Source organism: Pezoporus wallicus, unplaced genomic scaffold (genome assembly GCF_028554395.1).
Source record: "Pezoporus wallicus isolate ANWC-B61680 ecotype Strahan unplaced genomic scaffold, APGP_CSIRO_Pwel_v1 contig_8517, whole genome shotgun sequence".
NCBI classification, from domain to species: Eukaryota; Metazoa; Chordata; class Aves; order Psittaciformes; family Psittacidae; genus Pezoporus; species Pezoporus wallicus.
Window position 1 is genome coordinate 975,013 of NW_026635263.1, and position 16,451 is coordinate 991,463.

Sequence of the window (16,451 nt, forward strand, 5' to 3'; positions counted from 1 at the left end):
AGAAATTGTTTTGAGTTTTAACACAGCACTTCAGTTTTAAGTGAGAAACAACAGTCTCTATTAGCCACAAATTAAAATATATTTCTTTACAGAGCCTGTATACACACGTGTCTTTGTGTGTATGCTTTTAAAGATAAAATAGCGAGCAGACAGATGTTGATTTATGGAGTTAAAATTAAAACAGTCTACTTGTCAATTATACAATTCAGCATTGGGCTGTTCCTTCCTACTTGGTGTTATTTTTTCATTGCTGAATGCTATAACATTGCCTTGTTTCCAGTGTATTTTAATACCATGTAAATAATGCCACAAAGCTACAAATTGGCCAGAACAGTGTGTATCTTAAGACTTCTATCATATAAAAAAGAATCAAAACCAACCCCAAAATGCTAGTTCTGTCTGTGCTATCTATATGTAGATAGGTAGCTGTCATCCTTGAAGTCTTTATCTGTCTACCCATCTCCAATACAACACTGAAATGGCTCATGTTTCCAAATGGAAAAAAAATACAACAAAAAAAAAAAACCTGAGCTTATGTTATGCCATATTAAAAGCTCAGCATCATTCCATTAGCTAGCTACATTTGCTTTGTTTGATATTACAATCACAGATCTTCCTCTGTCTGACAATACATAACCCAAGATATTTGGCACTCTATCAACAATTCCAGATTTGGAAGGATTATAGATGTGCTGACAGTTAAACGGAGTTAGAGTTCTCTGCTGAAGACAGATAAGTAGCATGTACTCTTTGATAAGTCCTATCAGAGCCACGCTCTGACAGGAATTTCTTTACAATGCTAGTAAATCTTATGCAGTGAACCTCATTATGCACACTGCCATTTGCCCCACTAGAGGCTGAACTCCCTTGCCACCAATAAATATATTCCATTTCTCTCCCCAATTACATACATACTGCTTTAAATTCCAGATTTAAAATAACTGATCAAGCTTGACAGGGATGGGAAGGGGAGATGACGAAATGCTTTTGTAAGAGCGTACAGAGATCGAGCCAGAATGCTTAATCTGGTTAGCTGTAAGACGAAAATCTGCCTGGTGGCTTTGTGACAAACGAATGCGGCTATGTAACACAACACAAACACCTTATTTTAAATGTTTACAAGTAGTATTTTCCATCATTTGCACAGTTACGCTGTTGAAAGCACTTTCTGTAGAAACATTACAGTTGGGGGGGATTAAATCTTAGATCTTTAGTGGCAATGATTCTTCTGCCTGCCAGATTTTTACAATATAATTACCCACACAGGCACACACATGCAGAGCACGAGGATACACGCCAGTACCATTCAATAAAAGCAGGTTTAAGTTGACTAAGCTATTTTTCTTGTACAGGAACATAATGACGCTAGGTTCTATAGAATTTGGTCATACTTTTATTCACTTAACTAGATGTTACATCCTGACGAAATCCATTCTGAAATCTGTTCTCGTCTTCGATATAACTTGGTAAAATAACAGAGCTCTAGCAGCAAAAGCATTCCTGTATGTGTAACGAAGATCTTGGATCAAACATCTCAACAGATTCATTAAAATAAGTGTATTATAATTTCCTAGATTATTACCTGCCAGAGCTCAGTGGGTGGTCTCTGAAGGCCTACGCCATCAGGAATCCCAGTTCTTAGAATCCTGTCATACCTGCCTGCATCCACCCCCTCAATGTTTCCAGTTTCCCTTCTTCTGCTTCAGAAAGTAATTCCCTTTGTGGCTGTCACATTAAGACACTGGGATATAGTCCTCCTGCTGCACTTTTGGATTCTAACTGAACCTGGTTGTCAAGTTCACTAACAGAAAGTGAATACAACCTGCTGCAGTGCCTAGAGAGTAACCTGCCTGGAGCTAATGAAAGTCAATTTCTAATTTCATCTCTGAATTGTGATATGACTTAAATTAAACTTACCCAGATAGAGATAATTGATAGGAAGAATTCAGATTCAATGTGGCTATTTAGGATTTTATGCTATCCAGATTTGTTTCTTGAGGTTTAGGTATTTTTCAGAAAGAGGGAGACAACAGCTCAGTGTTATCACTGGAGCAAATCTGGCAAAGTTTGAGAGCACAGTAAAAATGAAATGGGCTTAGAGTCATATGTAGTCAAACCAAGCTTTAACTACGTATTATCACTGTGTAGCTATATTTTATATAAACAGGCATTGAATAAGGTGTCTCACATAGTTTATTGAGAGAAGTCTGTTCCCTACAGGTGTTAAGGCCTATCTCCCAAGACATCACCTCCAGCTCTTATTCCCTCTCTAATCCTCCAGTGATAGAAATCAACTCAGAGATTGTAAAGATTATTTATGTTCATATGGCATTCTCTGATCTAGAGGAAAACTTTATCCTTTGTCAGAATTTTCCTGCATGCTTCATTCAAAACAAAGCAAATCATCACAAGATACCAATTAACTGATTCCACATTTTTAGTATGCTTACAAGCATGTTATTTTTAACTAAGGAAACTAATTTGATCTTACTGGTAAACATGGGCAAGCTTGTTTAATTTCCTAGCTATAGGTAAAAGCTGTTGTAAACAGGATCTGGGCTGGGTATTTACATGCTTCTTTTTTATTGAACACCATGGCTTGGGCAATAATTTGCAGAGAAAGTAATCTGAAAGATATTTTCAAGCATGATATCGAGGGTAACGCTTCCTAAAGTGCTGTGTTTATGTTGCCATTTTGCAGAAACTTCCCGTGTTGTTGCTCCCACCAGTATTACAATAAGGGTAGCAACCTCACTGTAAAATGTATCTATGGTGTCACTTAAACTTGCACTGAGACTAGCAGCTTTTATTTTCTACTCATACTAACAGTAGTAGTCTCTACTGTTTTCATGGATAGTACTGCAATGGTTTTATAACTACGCACAGAAAGCAACAGGAAAAATTACAGTGAAATTAATCAACTGTGTATGTAGCTACCAGTGCTGGTTTAAAAATATATTGCCTTAGCATGTGTATATTTTTGTTTTACTCAGATTACAAATTAATGATTAACCTTTACAAACAAATACAGAGTAGCATCATCCTCATACAATTAAGTGTATTCACACAACAGACGTATAAACTATGTTTGGATTCAGGAAGTGGAAAAAACAGATGAATCTGCAGAGCAAAAGAGTACTTGGAAAATGCCTTCTTATACAGGATATCCAAACATATGGGCTGAAACATGCAATTTGTGGAGTTACAAATATACATTATACAGCTGCAAATTCCTTATTTTGATGTCAAGTCAACATACCACTCCACACTGAAATTCTAATAGCAAGCAGAGTACCAGATCTCTTACAATTGAGACAGAACAAATTTAAAAATTACCAATTCATCTTACATATCCGGAAGAACAAATCTATTAGTTACCAATTCCATCTAAAATGATGCATTTGGGGGGCTGGAATTAGTAGATTAGTTGCTGTCTTTGACCTTTGAAACTAAGTACATTGTTCTCCTCACAATCTCTAACAAGCAGGAACTAAAGTTCATTAGCATAAGTTTCTTGGGTAGCTTGCTACATCAATATACTTCTGTTTTTATGAGACTTCTAAACTAAGATAAAATCCCATTTTCCATTTATAAAACAGTAAAATATCACAAGGAGAAACTGATAGAGAATGATAGATTTATCTTTTCAAAGGGCTCCTAGAAGTATAACAGCATCTATAGCTGGTTTGAACACAGAAACATCAGTTGAACAAAATTTGGAGCATCTATTTACTTTGCCAGGCTTTCTTTGCCATGGAAGAAACACTGATAAAAGAGGATGGTGAAACCTATGAAAGATTACAATTCTGTAAATCCATAGTAATAACATTAAAGCTGTTGCACTATAGCAACATTTGACAATTAGATTATTAAGTGAACATAGGTGCCATTTTCACCAAGGAATCCAAATAGAACATACAGTTCTTCACCTTGGAGAAGGAAAAGGGACATCAGTCTTTTAGCTTTCATCGATTTCAGCTGTCCAGACTTTAAATGGAACTGATTAGGTTATAAAGTTCAATGAACATTTCACTCAGATGTTTAAATACAGCCCATTAGGTATGAAGTTAGCAGGTAACTGACTCGAGGAGTAAGCATGCTAACATGCATGCTCATAGCAATTCCTTTTAACAGTGCTTCAGCTGAGCTCCTGTTTCACACGGTCTAATCACTCTCACAGTATTTTTTTAATTATTATTTTCATTTGCCACTCTGTTTATTACATTTTCTCATTCTGTCCCTTTATTCTTAAAGTGTTAGTTGGTGACTTCTATGTATTTTGGAAAAAAAACCCACTTAGATTTCCTCTCTTACAGATTCTATCATCTATCTCCCTGAAGAACTGGTTTTCAGGGTTCATGCGATGAAAAGTACATTACTTAGACTTGGAGGAATTCCTGAAGCTTCAAAGTACCCATCAATGTCACATGCAAATATTTAAAGGTAAGAATTTGGCTATCACAGCTGAAAAAAAACAAACCACTCTCAAGAGCAGTCTAGAAAATCCATTTGTTTTACTCACAAAAAAATGTGAAAGGCAAATGATTACTTATAGTGGTGAAATTTCAATAGTCTTTTTTATAGCTTTTTAAAGACATTTCATCTTTTGAAAGATATCACAGGTTTTCATTACATTATGTTTATATGAAAAAGGTCCACATTTCACCTGACAGTGTAATAGCTCAGAAGCATCCCAGAGGGTGTAACAGCACAGGCTCAATCACTGCAGAGAATCACACCTAACCTTTTCTTACAGATAAGAACCCAAGGAAGAAAAAAACCAACAAATGTCCAGTGGATGAAATTGTGGCTCAAAAGGAACCACTGGAAATTATGGTTTTGAAGGACTATTTCATCCCTTGATGGCAAGTTTCATAGTACTTTGTGGTTTACTTCAGAGGGTAGGGAGAAAAGACTAAAAAGAACAAGGATTTTCTTTAGTGGAGAGGAATTTTCTTCATGTTTACTTTTAATCAAGACTGACTTGCTCTTTGGTTTCTTTCCTATAAATTTCTTCCAGCCTCCTGTTCCTGCCTATGTATTTATCCGTCCTTATTCATAGAAAAGTAAAACAAATCATCTTCCTGAAAAAGAAGGATAAATATAGAGTAAATTAATTAATGCAGTTCTGAAACATAAGGGGTTATGAAACTACAGGATGTGTTAGTTTACTCTTGGAATGAAAAGTAGGAATTTTAGGAGGGTTGTATCCTGTGCCTTTTTATTTAGCCCAAACTTCCTTGGAAGCTCCGGAAATGAACAAAATGTGAATTAACTTCCATACACATTGTCTAGAGCTTGGCATTTTCCTGTAACTTTCCACATTTATAGTTGCTACCACTATTACTACAAGGGCAGCTATTTTAGACTTCTCACTGTAATAATTTTTATCATGTCACTTAACCTTGCTCTAAGTGAGACTAGCAGCTCCTGTTCCCTAGTACTCCAGTGGATAACATTGTTTTGTCACCCAAAATGAACTAAGAAAAGTAAATACAAGTTCCTGTAGAATGTATTTCAAGCGCCTAGACAGACACTTCAGCTAGATACAATTCTGTGGCACTGCTTCTAGTGAAATAGCTCCCTGACTTTCTCTGTTCAGTTATCTTGACTATCTTCACAAGATCAATTTTGCAGCAATCTTTTCTTCTAGCGAGCTCTCTGAATCCTTATTCTCCTGTAAGTACTAACACAACTCTGATGCCCACCAAAGCAAAATCCCACAAGATCCCATTATAGAACACACCACAAGGCTACCAGAATAACATGAAGATACTGCATTTTTTTTTTTTTTGCAGTAGTGAGCATATTGGAAAATAAGGAAAACATTCTGCTGGCACACAGTATTTAAAATACTATATGATCTTAGGCTACCATTTGCTTGTTAATGTAAACAAACCTAATTTTTTTCCCAGCCTACAGAAATTTGGGGTTTACTCCCACATAGACGCAGGCCTTATAAAAAAAAAAAGGGGGGGGGGGGGGGAAGAAAGAAGAAAAGTAAAAAAAAAGTATTTCCCTGATTTAACAGCTCTGAATGTTTTCTTTTCTCTCTGGTAGATGGCCACAGGCAAAATAGGTGCTGTTCCTTTTTCAACACTAAAAGGAAACAGTTGAATTGTTTTCTCAGTCTTTCCAAAACCCCTTTGAGTGAATCCTGAAAGCAGCTCCCTGAAAAGCATCTCTAACTGGTAACAAGATATTAACAGCAAACCTACATGAAAGCAAAAGCATGAGAAAGTACCAGAGCTTTCTCTAACTTAAAAGTAACAATATAGCCCCTAATATCTTGCAATGATGTCAAAGTAAGTGTAAAAACGGTATATAAGCAGCTTTCAGTTTAGGAAGTTTGACACAATAAAGCAGGGTTTATAAAAAACTTTGATGAGTTTCTCTATTTTGCAGACTCATTTCACAGACGATTCTCTAAGAAATGAATGGAAGGAACATGGGTGGGTCATTTAGGTTGTGACATTATTTAATTCTTTCTTCCTCTTTGTTTTATTATTTCATGTTACCTGACTAGGTACTTTCCATGCCTTTACAAATATAAAGCAGACTTCCTCAAGAAGAACACCTTATTTAAAAAAAAGAACACAAACAAAGATATTGAGTGCATTGCTTTTCGAATGTCTCCTGTTTCAAATATGACCCTATGGTATGCCATAAACAGCATCAGCACTTGCAAAACCAAAGTGAATGCGAATTGCACCAACTAAGTTTTGTGAGGTGCTAAACCAAAACTATCTAAGAAAGCAGAACTAAGAACAACCCAATGCACCAATGCTCTGTAAGCAGAAGGCGTATCTGTTCCCCAAACAATGATCCTCCTAATCTCTAGACATATTCAGCTTCCCACTTCTCATTAGCTAACACTTAGGCTTTTACACAGCTTTTCAAAAGAAACAGATAAGACAGCAGAGAGCATAGACTCTTTAAAGATAGGGACCCTTATATATACAGATTTGCCCCAAACACAACTAGATGACTTAAACAGAATGACACTACTTATCAGAAAAGGTGTTTAAAAGCTTTATTTTTAAATATATATCATGCTGTATATGTAAGTGTGTACCATTAGTTTACACTAGCTTACTTGGTGGGAATTTTAGATCGTTTTTCACTGATCTTAACTGGACTCCTGCGTTCCATTGGGAACTGAATGTTTCCCTTAATTTTCAGGTGATCTTTTATAAACTAGTAAACCAAATATCTTATTAGAAACGAATTGTATTATGAGCTTTATCAATACTTTCATATAAATAGCATTGATAAATGTTATTAAAAAGTAATCAAGCAATGTCTAATTGAGAAAAAGCTGTTTACATGCAGCTTTACACTGCATGCAAAGCTGCTATGCACAGAACTTAGTTACTTTATATTTTCTCTTTTGAGAAACAGAAAAAAATCCCATATAACTATTTGTTAAATTCTCAACCAGACCATGGGGATTTCAGCCTTCTGTAACTTCAAGGTAGGACTAGAAGTGAAAAAAATCAGTCTAGAAGCTAATTAATACAACATGCAGAGTACAGTGCTCATAACACTAATGAGGAATAATTTACCACATTCATTTCAGATTTTTGAACCTCAGTAAGAAGGTCATAGCCTGAGGTGAAAGGAACAGCCCTAGAGACGGTGCCAAGAAGTTAAAATGCCAAGGCCTATTTTTATACACTGCTTCTATTTTTAGTTACATCATGATGGAAGTACAGAGCTTCTGGAAAAAAAAATCATGTTCTCAAATGAGAGAAAGTACTCAAATTCTTTCTCGTAAATGAAAAGCAAAAGAAATCAAACTTGAAAAAAACTTTAGGTACAACTTAACAGACTTTACTGGATCATAAAAGGGCAGCAAAAATAGTTTCAAAATCATATCCTCTGAGAAAATTAAGGAGCTACCCACAATTTACCCAAATAATCCAATATTACTTTTATTGTAATTACAGCTACAATAAAGCACAAATGTTTCCCAGTTCAGACTTGTCAGCATCCAAGCACATTTCCCCATGATCAAAGTATACCAGTCAACTTTTTAATCCTGCGCTACCAGCAAAAAATTCCAAACTTTTCAACTGCTTGCATGCTGAGCTCAGGACCGGTGAGCAGTACTGCAGCTTAAAATGCTGGTTCAGTTACTTGATCATTAGTTGCCTTTAGCTGTTTTCCATCCACTATAAACATAAACTGAGGGAATCCTGCAATCAAGTTAACTCGTTTAACTGCTGTATTAATTATTGAAGTACCCAAGGGCAGCTCTTTCCATTGCAGTTCTGATTTATGACTCTGATTATTGCCTTTTAATAAAATGTCTTATTAAAGGCGGTAACATTTATTCGTGAAGTACAAAGGCACAGCAGAAATGTTTCTGTAACACAGGTCCACAATCTGCAGCCACAATTCATTTTATCTAATCATTAATATGTCATAAGAAGAGAAATCCAGAATATTTTTTTAGTGCTTGATTTCAGCTACACCAAAGATGAGGACCTACACTCTAATATGCAGCAATGACCATTTCCAGTTCAGTAACACGTCACAGGTTCCTAACACCTCGCGGACACATTTTGTCCGGGACACATTTATTTTAATAACCATTTACATTACGTAATCATGACTGCATTGCATAAGACAGTCTTGCAGCCTGGTTCAAAGAACATCTCATGTTCTAAAGCACTAACTCCATTTCATCTCATTTATCACACACCTTTCCTAGTCAGTGAGAATACGTTCCAGGAGAAAACAAAATGGGAAGCTGTATGCGCCAAACAATGTGAAGAAAGAAAATGGTGTAGAACAGCCAGGAATTATTTCAGAGTGACATCAAACATAGGAATAAACAGAACTCTCATTATCTGTGTACTACATGCCCTGTTGCTTTTGCTTTCAATGTGATCTTGGAAGCAATTTAGCAAGACAACAAAAACTGAATGAGAGCATGCACCAGTGACAAAGCAGTCAAGGCACTGAAACTTCTATTAACACACTGCAAAGCAAACTAAAAGTTTGACCTTAGCATCCATAAAGATGTATTTTTTTAAATATTCTGTGAGAAGAGTAGATACCTTCTGTGACAGAGTAGACTATCTTGTCTTCAAATCACAGGTGGAGAAATACTCCACCACTGTTGAAGGTAATTGCAATGAGGAATTTTAAGGATAAAAATATTCTAGGCAAAGTGTTTTGTGCAAAAAAAAAGAAGAATCACTACACAAACTCTCTCAAGGAATGGAGGCTAACATGCTCATCACATCCAAAATCAAAAGTAAAAAATAGTTCTACAAGATGGCAAGTAAGATTTCAGCTAATCAAAGGGGTTTTAGTATCTTACAAGATATCACAAGTGAAATTTAGTATCCAGATTCACATATACATTCTTTCTTGGTAACTCAATCTAGTTTCAACAGTGGTTATATAAGGTCCAAAAAAAGAACGTGTTAGCACAGATCTAATTCTTCAATCAATTTGCATGCAAAAGACAACAGCTTCACTAGGAGTAGTAGAATCTCTCCAAGTTGCTCTTGGGTCAAAAAAAATCTCAGCGCAAAAAGCTCTTAACAAAATTAATTCCCTTTAATTTGTTGTACTACTAGCAACATTCATTGGAATAAGAGCACTAGAATGAATATATTTCCATAATCTGTTCACTAAGAATGAGTTTTTAATGCTATATAAAGCAACTTCCCAGCCTAGTCACCATTGCACTTGAAAAATTCAGCATCCTTTTAATCATAAATTAGTAAGTTTTGAAATGTCACCATGTATGTTAACCGTTACAAAAAGCAAATCTGCAATTTAAATAGCTCGTTTTAGCTGATACTCTTTTTTTAACAGGAGTATCAAAATATTTGATTTGATTCAGTGTTCTTAAAAGCGTGGGAGCATGAACTGAATATGCCTTAAAAGCAACGTAAAGAATCTCTCACTGTGTAGACCATTAGTTGTGTTTGGAAAATGGTTATCATTAAATACCACCTATTTGTAGATTATAATGATTTCCACTCTAACGTGCACAAATGTGCTCATCTCTATGCTCTGACACCATCATCATCCAATACATGGGTTGAATTTCATAGCAGGTTCTTTTAAAGAGTAATAAGGCATTAATAACAGTCATAGAATAGTTAGCACTGGAAAGGACCTTAAGATCATCTAGTTTCAACTCCCCTGCCATGGGCAGGGACACCTCACACTAAACCATGTTGCCCAATACTGAAGTTCTCCCAACTTTCTGCATATGCTTCTGTCAGATGATTTATAAGTTCTTTACAGAGAGCACTGTGATTTCTAGACCCTTGGGTCTGAGGTTGCCGACATTAGCAGCTGTAGCCCCCAGGCTCTACACCTTAGCAGCAGAGCCTGATGCTCACTAATGAGTCTCCAGGACTCCAGCCCGCTGTTGCTGGCTCAATAACTATCCTCAGGAAGAGGTTCCTAATTTTGGAGGGGGCTCCAGTGAGATGTTACAGCTACAACTTGCCCCACTTCCCTTCCCCTTCCTCAGCCATAAAACTCATGCTGTTTCCCGGGACCAAGCCAAGGTGTAGAATCAAATCATCAGCAGAGCTGGGGGTGGGAATTTTAATGGTCTTTGTCAAACCTCTTCATTAACCACTAGAAATTCCAAAAACAGGTGCAGCCAATAGCTACTCCAGTCATTTCTTGTGAGCACAGGTCATTGTAAAACCTCATAAAAGATGATAAGTACCATCTTAAAAAGGGTGGTATTTCTTTTTTGTTGGTCCTTGTGATTAATATTAGACATGGCAAGTAGTTAATTATTTTTCCTAAAAGGGCTTTGAGACCGAAATCAACAGGTGATAAAAGACGTATTATAAAAAAGTAAAACATCACAGCCTATTTAATATGATGTTGAGAAAGCTAATCTAGCATAATATAGGAATTTCAATTTACAGTGACAACAATGCCAGCTTTCATACAATAGGGGTTAAGAAAGCAAGTTAAAAACTTGCACATCTGCTTTGTAAAGGGAGGCTACAGTCTCTTCACTCATCAGTGATGGAGACAGCAGGAGGAACATTCTTTCCAAGTTAAGAGCTTACTTTATAAAAAAAGATTTCTGCTCATATAAAGGACCACTAAAACTTCTTCCTCTTTAGCCTAAAACTGCAAGTTGAGGGCCTAAAATTCCATTCTTTTTTACTGCCAACATTTTACATAATTCCAGTGTTAAGAGGTTGAGCCTACATTGCTTTACTTTTCATAGCAACACTGGGGGGAACACATAAACCTAAACAAAAATATTTCCTCTCTTTAAAACAAAGAAACAATTAATTAAAAAACTTTTAAAATGCAATATTTGAAGTAAATCTGAAACTTGGGATCTATGATATTCAGTGAATGCTGCAGAGTATTCTGTGAAGTAATCTAAAAGTGCAGGGCTTCAAAGTTTTCCCTTTCATGTTCCAAGCCAAAGCAAGATTCCTGCTGTCCCCAAAATAATCATGTTGTCATCAACACCTCAGTTAAGCACTTGAGATGACATAACATTCAATCTGATTTTTATTTTACTTACCATCTTTTGCAAATCTCAACACTGGAGCAACAGGCCCACTTTCTAAGCTTGCTAAAGATGTTTCTAAATGAATACTTGAAAGCAAAATATTGTACCACCAAAATCTCTGAAAGTAAACCTGAGCCTGCTAATGATACCAACTAGATATATTCCCTTCAAAGCCTGGGAAATAAAAAGGAGAGAAAAAGAAAAGCAAGAACAATATACAACTGAATTTCTCAGATTACTTCATTTCTACAGGGAAGAGAAATTTGTGCACTAAGGGTGCACTATTTAACTAAGTCTGGCTCTCTCTTAGCAACGACATATTTGTGGATTAGTTTTTCAGATGTCTTGTCAAGAACCAGCTTTTTAAACACATTTGATTTAATAAAAGTATCAGTAGGAAGAGGAGAAGAACAGAGCATGATACATAACTTCACTACATCAAGGTATTAACTTCTTCCTTCAAACTAAGTCAGAAATGAGGTCTACTCTGAATGAAAGGAAACAAGCAATAGGGTCTCATATTTAACAGATTTAGTCTTTAGTGTTTATTATTTCTATGTAGAAACTATTTAAATTACATAGCTTTCCCTTGAACAACATGTTAGAGAAGATAACCACAAAATGAACTTTCAAGCTCTCAGCCAATGTTCCAGTGCAGCTCATCAAGTGTTATTCTGATTTTTAATTATTTCTTTCCTCTAACCTACATCCTATTGATGAGTTTCATTCTGTTGAGGAGCACCAAGAAAGTACACATCACACATTTTGTGGCATTTAGACAGATATAAAGATTACATTAATCTAATTTTCCAAGCATATGCTGTCTCTAGAAAGAAACCAGGAACTGGAAATCTCAAAGGGGAACATGAGTCTTTCAGAAAACAGCAGGAAAAATCTTGTAAATAGCAATTCTTTGACACTGACCTACACAGTAGCAGAAAACTATTGTGTTCTTTCATGATTGGCAATATGTTCTCATTTCTGAGATGGTCTTACCTCCCTCCAACAGAACTAAAGCTGGGTGCTTAAAATAGCTGAAAAACAGCTGTTGGATTTTTCACCATAATGGGTTTTATCCTCATGCTACATATAATGCAAACCAGCCATTTGACTAATATATAGTTACAGTTACAGAAAACATGCCTTTACAATACAGTCTTTCTTGCTAATGACATACCAATAAAATATCCCCCTTCACAGGAGTTTTCATGTGTTTTGTTTGGGATTTTTTTTAACACTATCATAACCACTTGGCTCTAGAGTAGCTTCACTCACATGCATGAAGTTTCCCATCTCCAGAATCATCTGACCAGTTAAGCCCTTAGCTGTAAAGAGGCAAGACATTCCACTTTTGCTTGGTTTATAATCCTGTGACAGTTTCAAGTTTCTCTGGTGATGGGAGAATGTGCTAAAAATACAATACTTTATCTGAAGACCAATTTTGTGTACTTGCACTTACCTCAGATCCCACCATCACTCAAGAAAAACTACTTCACTTTAGCTCTCTGTATTAAAAGTTACTCGATTTGGCTTATAATATTTTAAAAATATTTTACACTTTGCAATTAGGTAGATGTAAATCAATGTCCATCAATCTTCAGTTAAAAGACTAAATTACTGCTTAAAAACACATTTTCAATACACTGACAAAGTATTTAAGCCTTTGGAAAACAATTTTCTTACAAGAGGATCCCTTCCTCCCCTTATTTTGAGGTAGATACTGCTTTTTGTTTCATAATGCATGTGCCTATAGAAGGAAGTCTGCATTGATTTCACCACAAACAAAGCCAAAGAGATGCTTAATTCAGAAGCCATCAAAAAAAATCTATACAAACACTGAAAAACAAACAAATAAAACCCCAAACCCCACAACTTGTCAAGAGCTATCTCTATATTAAAAAAACTCTCAAAATGTTGGATTTTGTTGGGGGTTCTTTAGTGCTTAATAATTTCATCCATTAATATGGACCTCAGAAACTGTGGAATACAGAGTGCCTGTCCTGAGATGTGGGGCCACACAGAGAGAGAAGGGGACAGGGGAGAAATTCAAGTTCAAAATAATTTCATAGATACACTTTTAATAACATTTTTAAGTAATCTGCTCTGTGTCTGAAACTTTGCACTCATCTGACTTTCGATTTCACAAGTCTGTTAAAATAAAAAACCAACAACCAAACACATTCTAAATGTGCAGAAGGGACTTGCCTCTCTCCTCCCTACCACATCCTATGAAATGTGCTGCTGCTGTTCTCCAGAGAAAGGCTTTCCAAAGGTAGCAGGGTGAGCATGTGTGAACAGGAGAGCTTTGTCCTCTGCAGCTATCATCGTGCCGTCCCTATCGTCCACAAACGCAGATGGATGATGAGAATTAAATAGAAGCAGACCATGCAGTCGTAAAACCCGGTTCTTTATTTATTTATTTTTGCGACTGAGTAACACCTCTCATTACAATTATCAGCTCAATGGCAGAGAGCTCCCCGGTGTGCTGTGCATATTTTCACAGGTTCATCTGTCTCCTCCTGTGGCATCAGTTTAAAAAGGTTCCTAAAGAAACGCCACTAACAACCATTTCTATTTCAAGCCTTCAAAGCCAAAGCTGAGCACAATACAAGGCACTGGTAACTGATCTTTCGGTTTGAGTCCACAGACTTTTCACACAGGGAATAGATCCCATCTGTTTCCTCTTTTTATACACCAGCCTTTAGAAAGCACGGATCTGGAAACTGCCTCCATACAGAACAGAATATAGATGGCTTTCCCCATCTGACGGTAGAAAAAGCCCTATGATTATGGATAGCTTCCTCTTAAGGCTTTTTCCTAAGGTTTTCCATTTCTTTTTTTCTCCCTAGTCTGTAAAATACACGGTGTGGTTTTCTCCATGTGTTTTTTTCTTTCTTTTTAGGGGGAAAAGGGGACTGACTGCCTCTCTTTCCTTGCCTCTTGTTCTTTCTTGGCAGAGGTTTCCCCATTTACAAACCCGCACGCAGGGAACATATCAATTTCAAGCCTCAGTACAATCAACCACAGGCAACCCCCCCTCCTGCTCTGGCACCAGAGCGTGAGACATTCCCCCCACCGCTCTCCCTCCCCAGGCAAGCTGCTCTCCAGATGGATGCTCGGGGCTCTTCCTCGTCTATTCCCTTCGCTTCTTCCCTCCCTGTCCCGGTGAGAGGGAAGGAGGGGGGCAGAGAGCAGAGGCGTCTTTTGGGCAGGGAGAAACAGGACAGAGCAGGACGCTTTGATCCCGAGCAGCTCAACTCTAAAGTCTTCAACTCCCTGCCTCGGGCATCTTCCCCTCCCCGAGCACCCTGCCCTCACAGGACAGTCTCCCTCAACCCCACACCCTCCCTCCCCTCCCACGGGGGTTAGGGATCCCCTCACCCAGCACCCGCCTTCCCCCCCCACGGGGGTATCCCCCATCCCCATGCCTGGGGGTCCCCTCCACCCCACTCCCCTCTCATCCCTTCCGCGCAGCGGGAGGCTCCCCAGCCCGGCACTCACTACTTGTAGAGCTGCTGCAGGCAGAGGTCCAGGCACTCGCCCTCTACCTCCTCCTCCGTGATGTACTCCGACAGCGGCCGGGGCAGCGAGGGCAGCGGCGGGGGAGGCGGCGGCGGGGCGGGCGGCTGAGGGTCGCCGGCGTCGCTCTGGCCGCCCTCGTTGTCTTGGCCGCCCTCACCTTCCTCCGTTTCGGCGGCCGTTCCCGGTTCTCCCTCTGCCCCCGGCTCCTCGGCAGCGGCGGCCGCGGCGTCGGCATCGGAGGGGGGAGCTGGCGCCGGCTCCGGCTCCGCTTCTGGCTCCGGCTCTACCCCGAAGGGCCCGCGGAACTCGCCCAAGAACAGCTCGAGGAAGCGGCGGTAGCTCTTCTCCTCCGCGCTGCCGCTGCCCGGGCCGCCCGCGGCCATTGCTTCGCATTCCCGGCCGCCCGCCGGCGGATCAGCACTGCGCCCGCAGAGAGCTCCCTGCCCGCCGCCAGCCGCCTCCCGCCTGCGCGCGCGCACCCGAGCCGGACCCGCGAGGACGCGCACGCCGCGGGACGCGAAGCGGGGGGAGGGAGGGGGCGCGCGCACTTCGGGGGCGCGGCCGGCGCTGTGGGGGCTGAGGGGTCCGAGGGGTCCGGGCTGCGGCGTGAGGGGGGTCTCGGCAGCGGCGGGACTGGACTGGACAGGACGGGACAGGACGGCAGCCGAGCGGGAGGAGAAGGGGTGGGAGGAGGCTGAGGCGGGGAGGCAGGCGCTCTGACAGCCGCGCCGATGTGATGAGTCATGCGAAGGCAGCCAGACGCGTAGGTTCCTCACAGGAACCCGAAGGAAACCTGAGAGCACATTCCCTGTTACCTAATCTCTGCCTCAGGATTTCCCTGCGCTCATCGTTTCCGGCGCCGGTGTCGCCTTCGCGGGCTCCCGCTCGCTGTTCAGGACGGGGCCAGACGGTAAGCGGGGCTGGGGGCGGCCCGACCCGGCCTGGCCTCTCCTCGCTGCCGGGCGGAGTGAAGAGCGGTTGGGAAAACTGAGGGGGTTAGCGTGAGGGAAAGCGACAATTAAACATAGGGAATGTCAGCAGAAATGTCCTCTGCGGAAGAGCTGTGGTTGGTGAAGGGTGGGAAGGGGAGCTGCGGGTCGCATTTTCCGACTTCCAGCACTTTGCAGTAAACCTGGCACGTACTGTGAGGGTGCTGAGGCGCTGGCACAGGGTGCCCAGAGAAGCTGTGGCTGCCCCATCCCTGGCAGTGTTCAAGGCCAGGTTGGACACAGGGGCTTAGAGCAAGCTGCTCTAGTGGAAGGTGTCCCTGCCTGTGGCAGGGGTTGGGACTGTATGAACTTTAAGGTCCCTTCCAACCCAAACCGCTCTGTGATTCTCTGAGATCACTATATGAGTAGTTACACGGTCTCTACCTATTCAATGTTCTGGTGAAGGGGTAAGTAGC

The 16,451-nt window shown here is 39.9% G+C and overlaps 1 protein-coding gene across 1 annotated transcript in view; it reads right to left on the reverse strand.

Annotated features, from left to right (window-relative positions):
- The window catches only part of PPM1E (protein phosphatase, Mg2+/Mn2+ dependent 1E), a 62,435-nt gene extending 46,880 nt beyond the window's left edge, over window positions 1-15,555 (reverse strand). The window contains exon 1 of the mRNA XM_057415649.1: window positions 15,026-15,555. Within this exon, the coding sequence (XP_057271632.1) occupies window positions 15,026-15,429 (404 nt within the window). The 5' untranslated portion in view covers window positions 15,430-15,555. The remainder of the gene's footprint in view (window positions 1-15,025) is intronic.
- Between the last annotated feature and the right edge of the window lie 896 nt (window positions 15,556-16,451).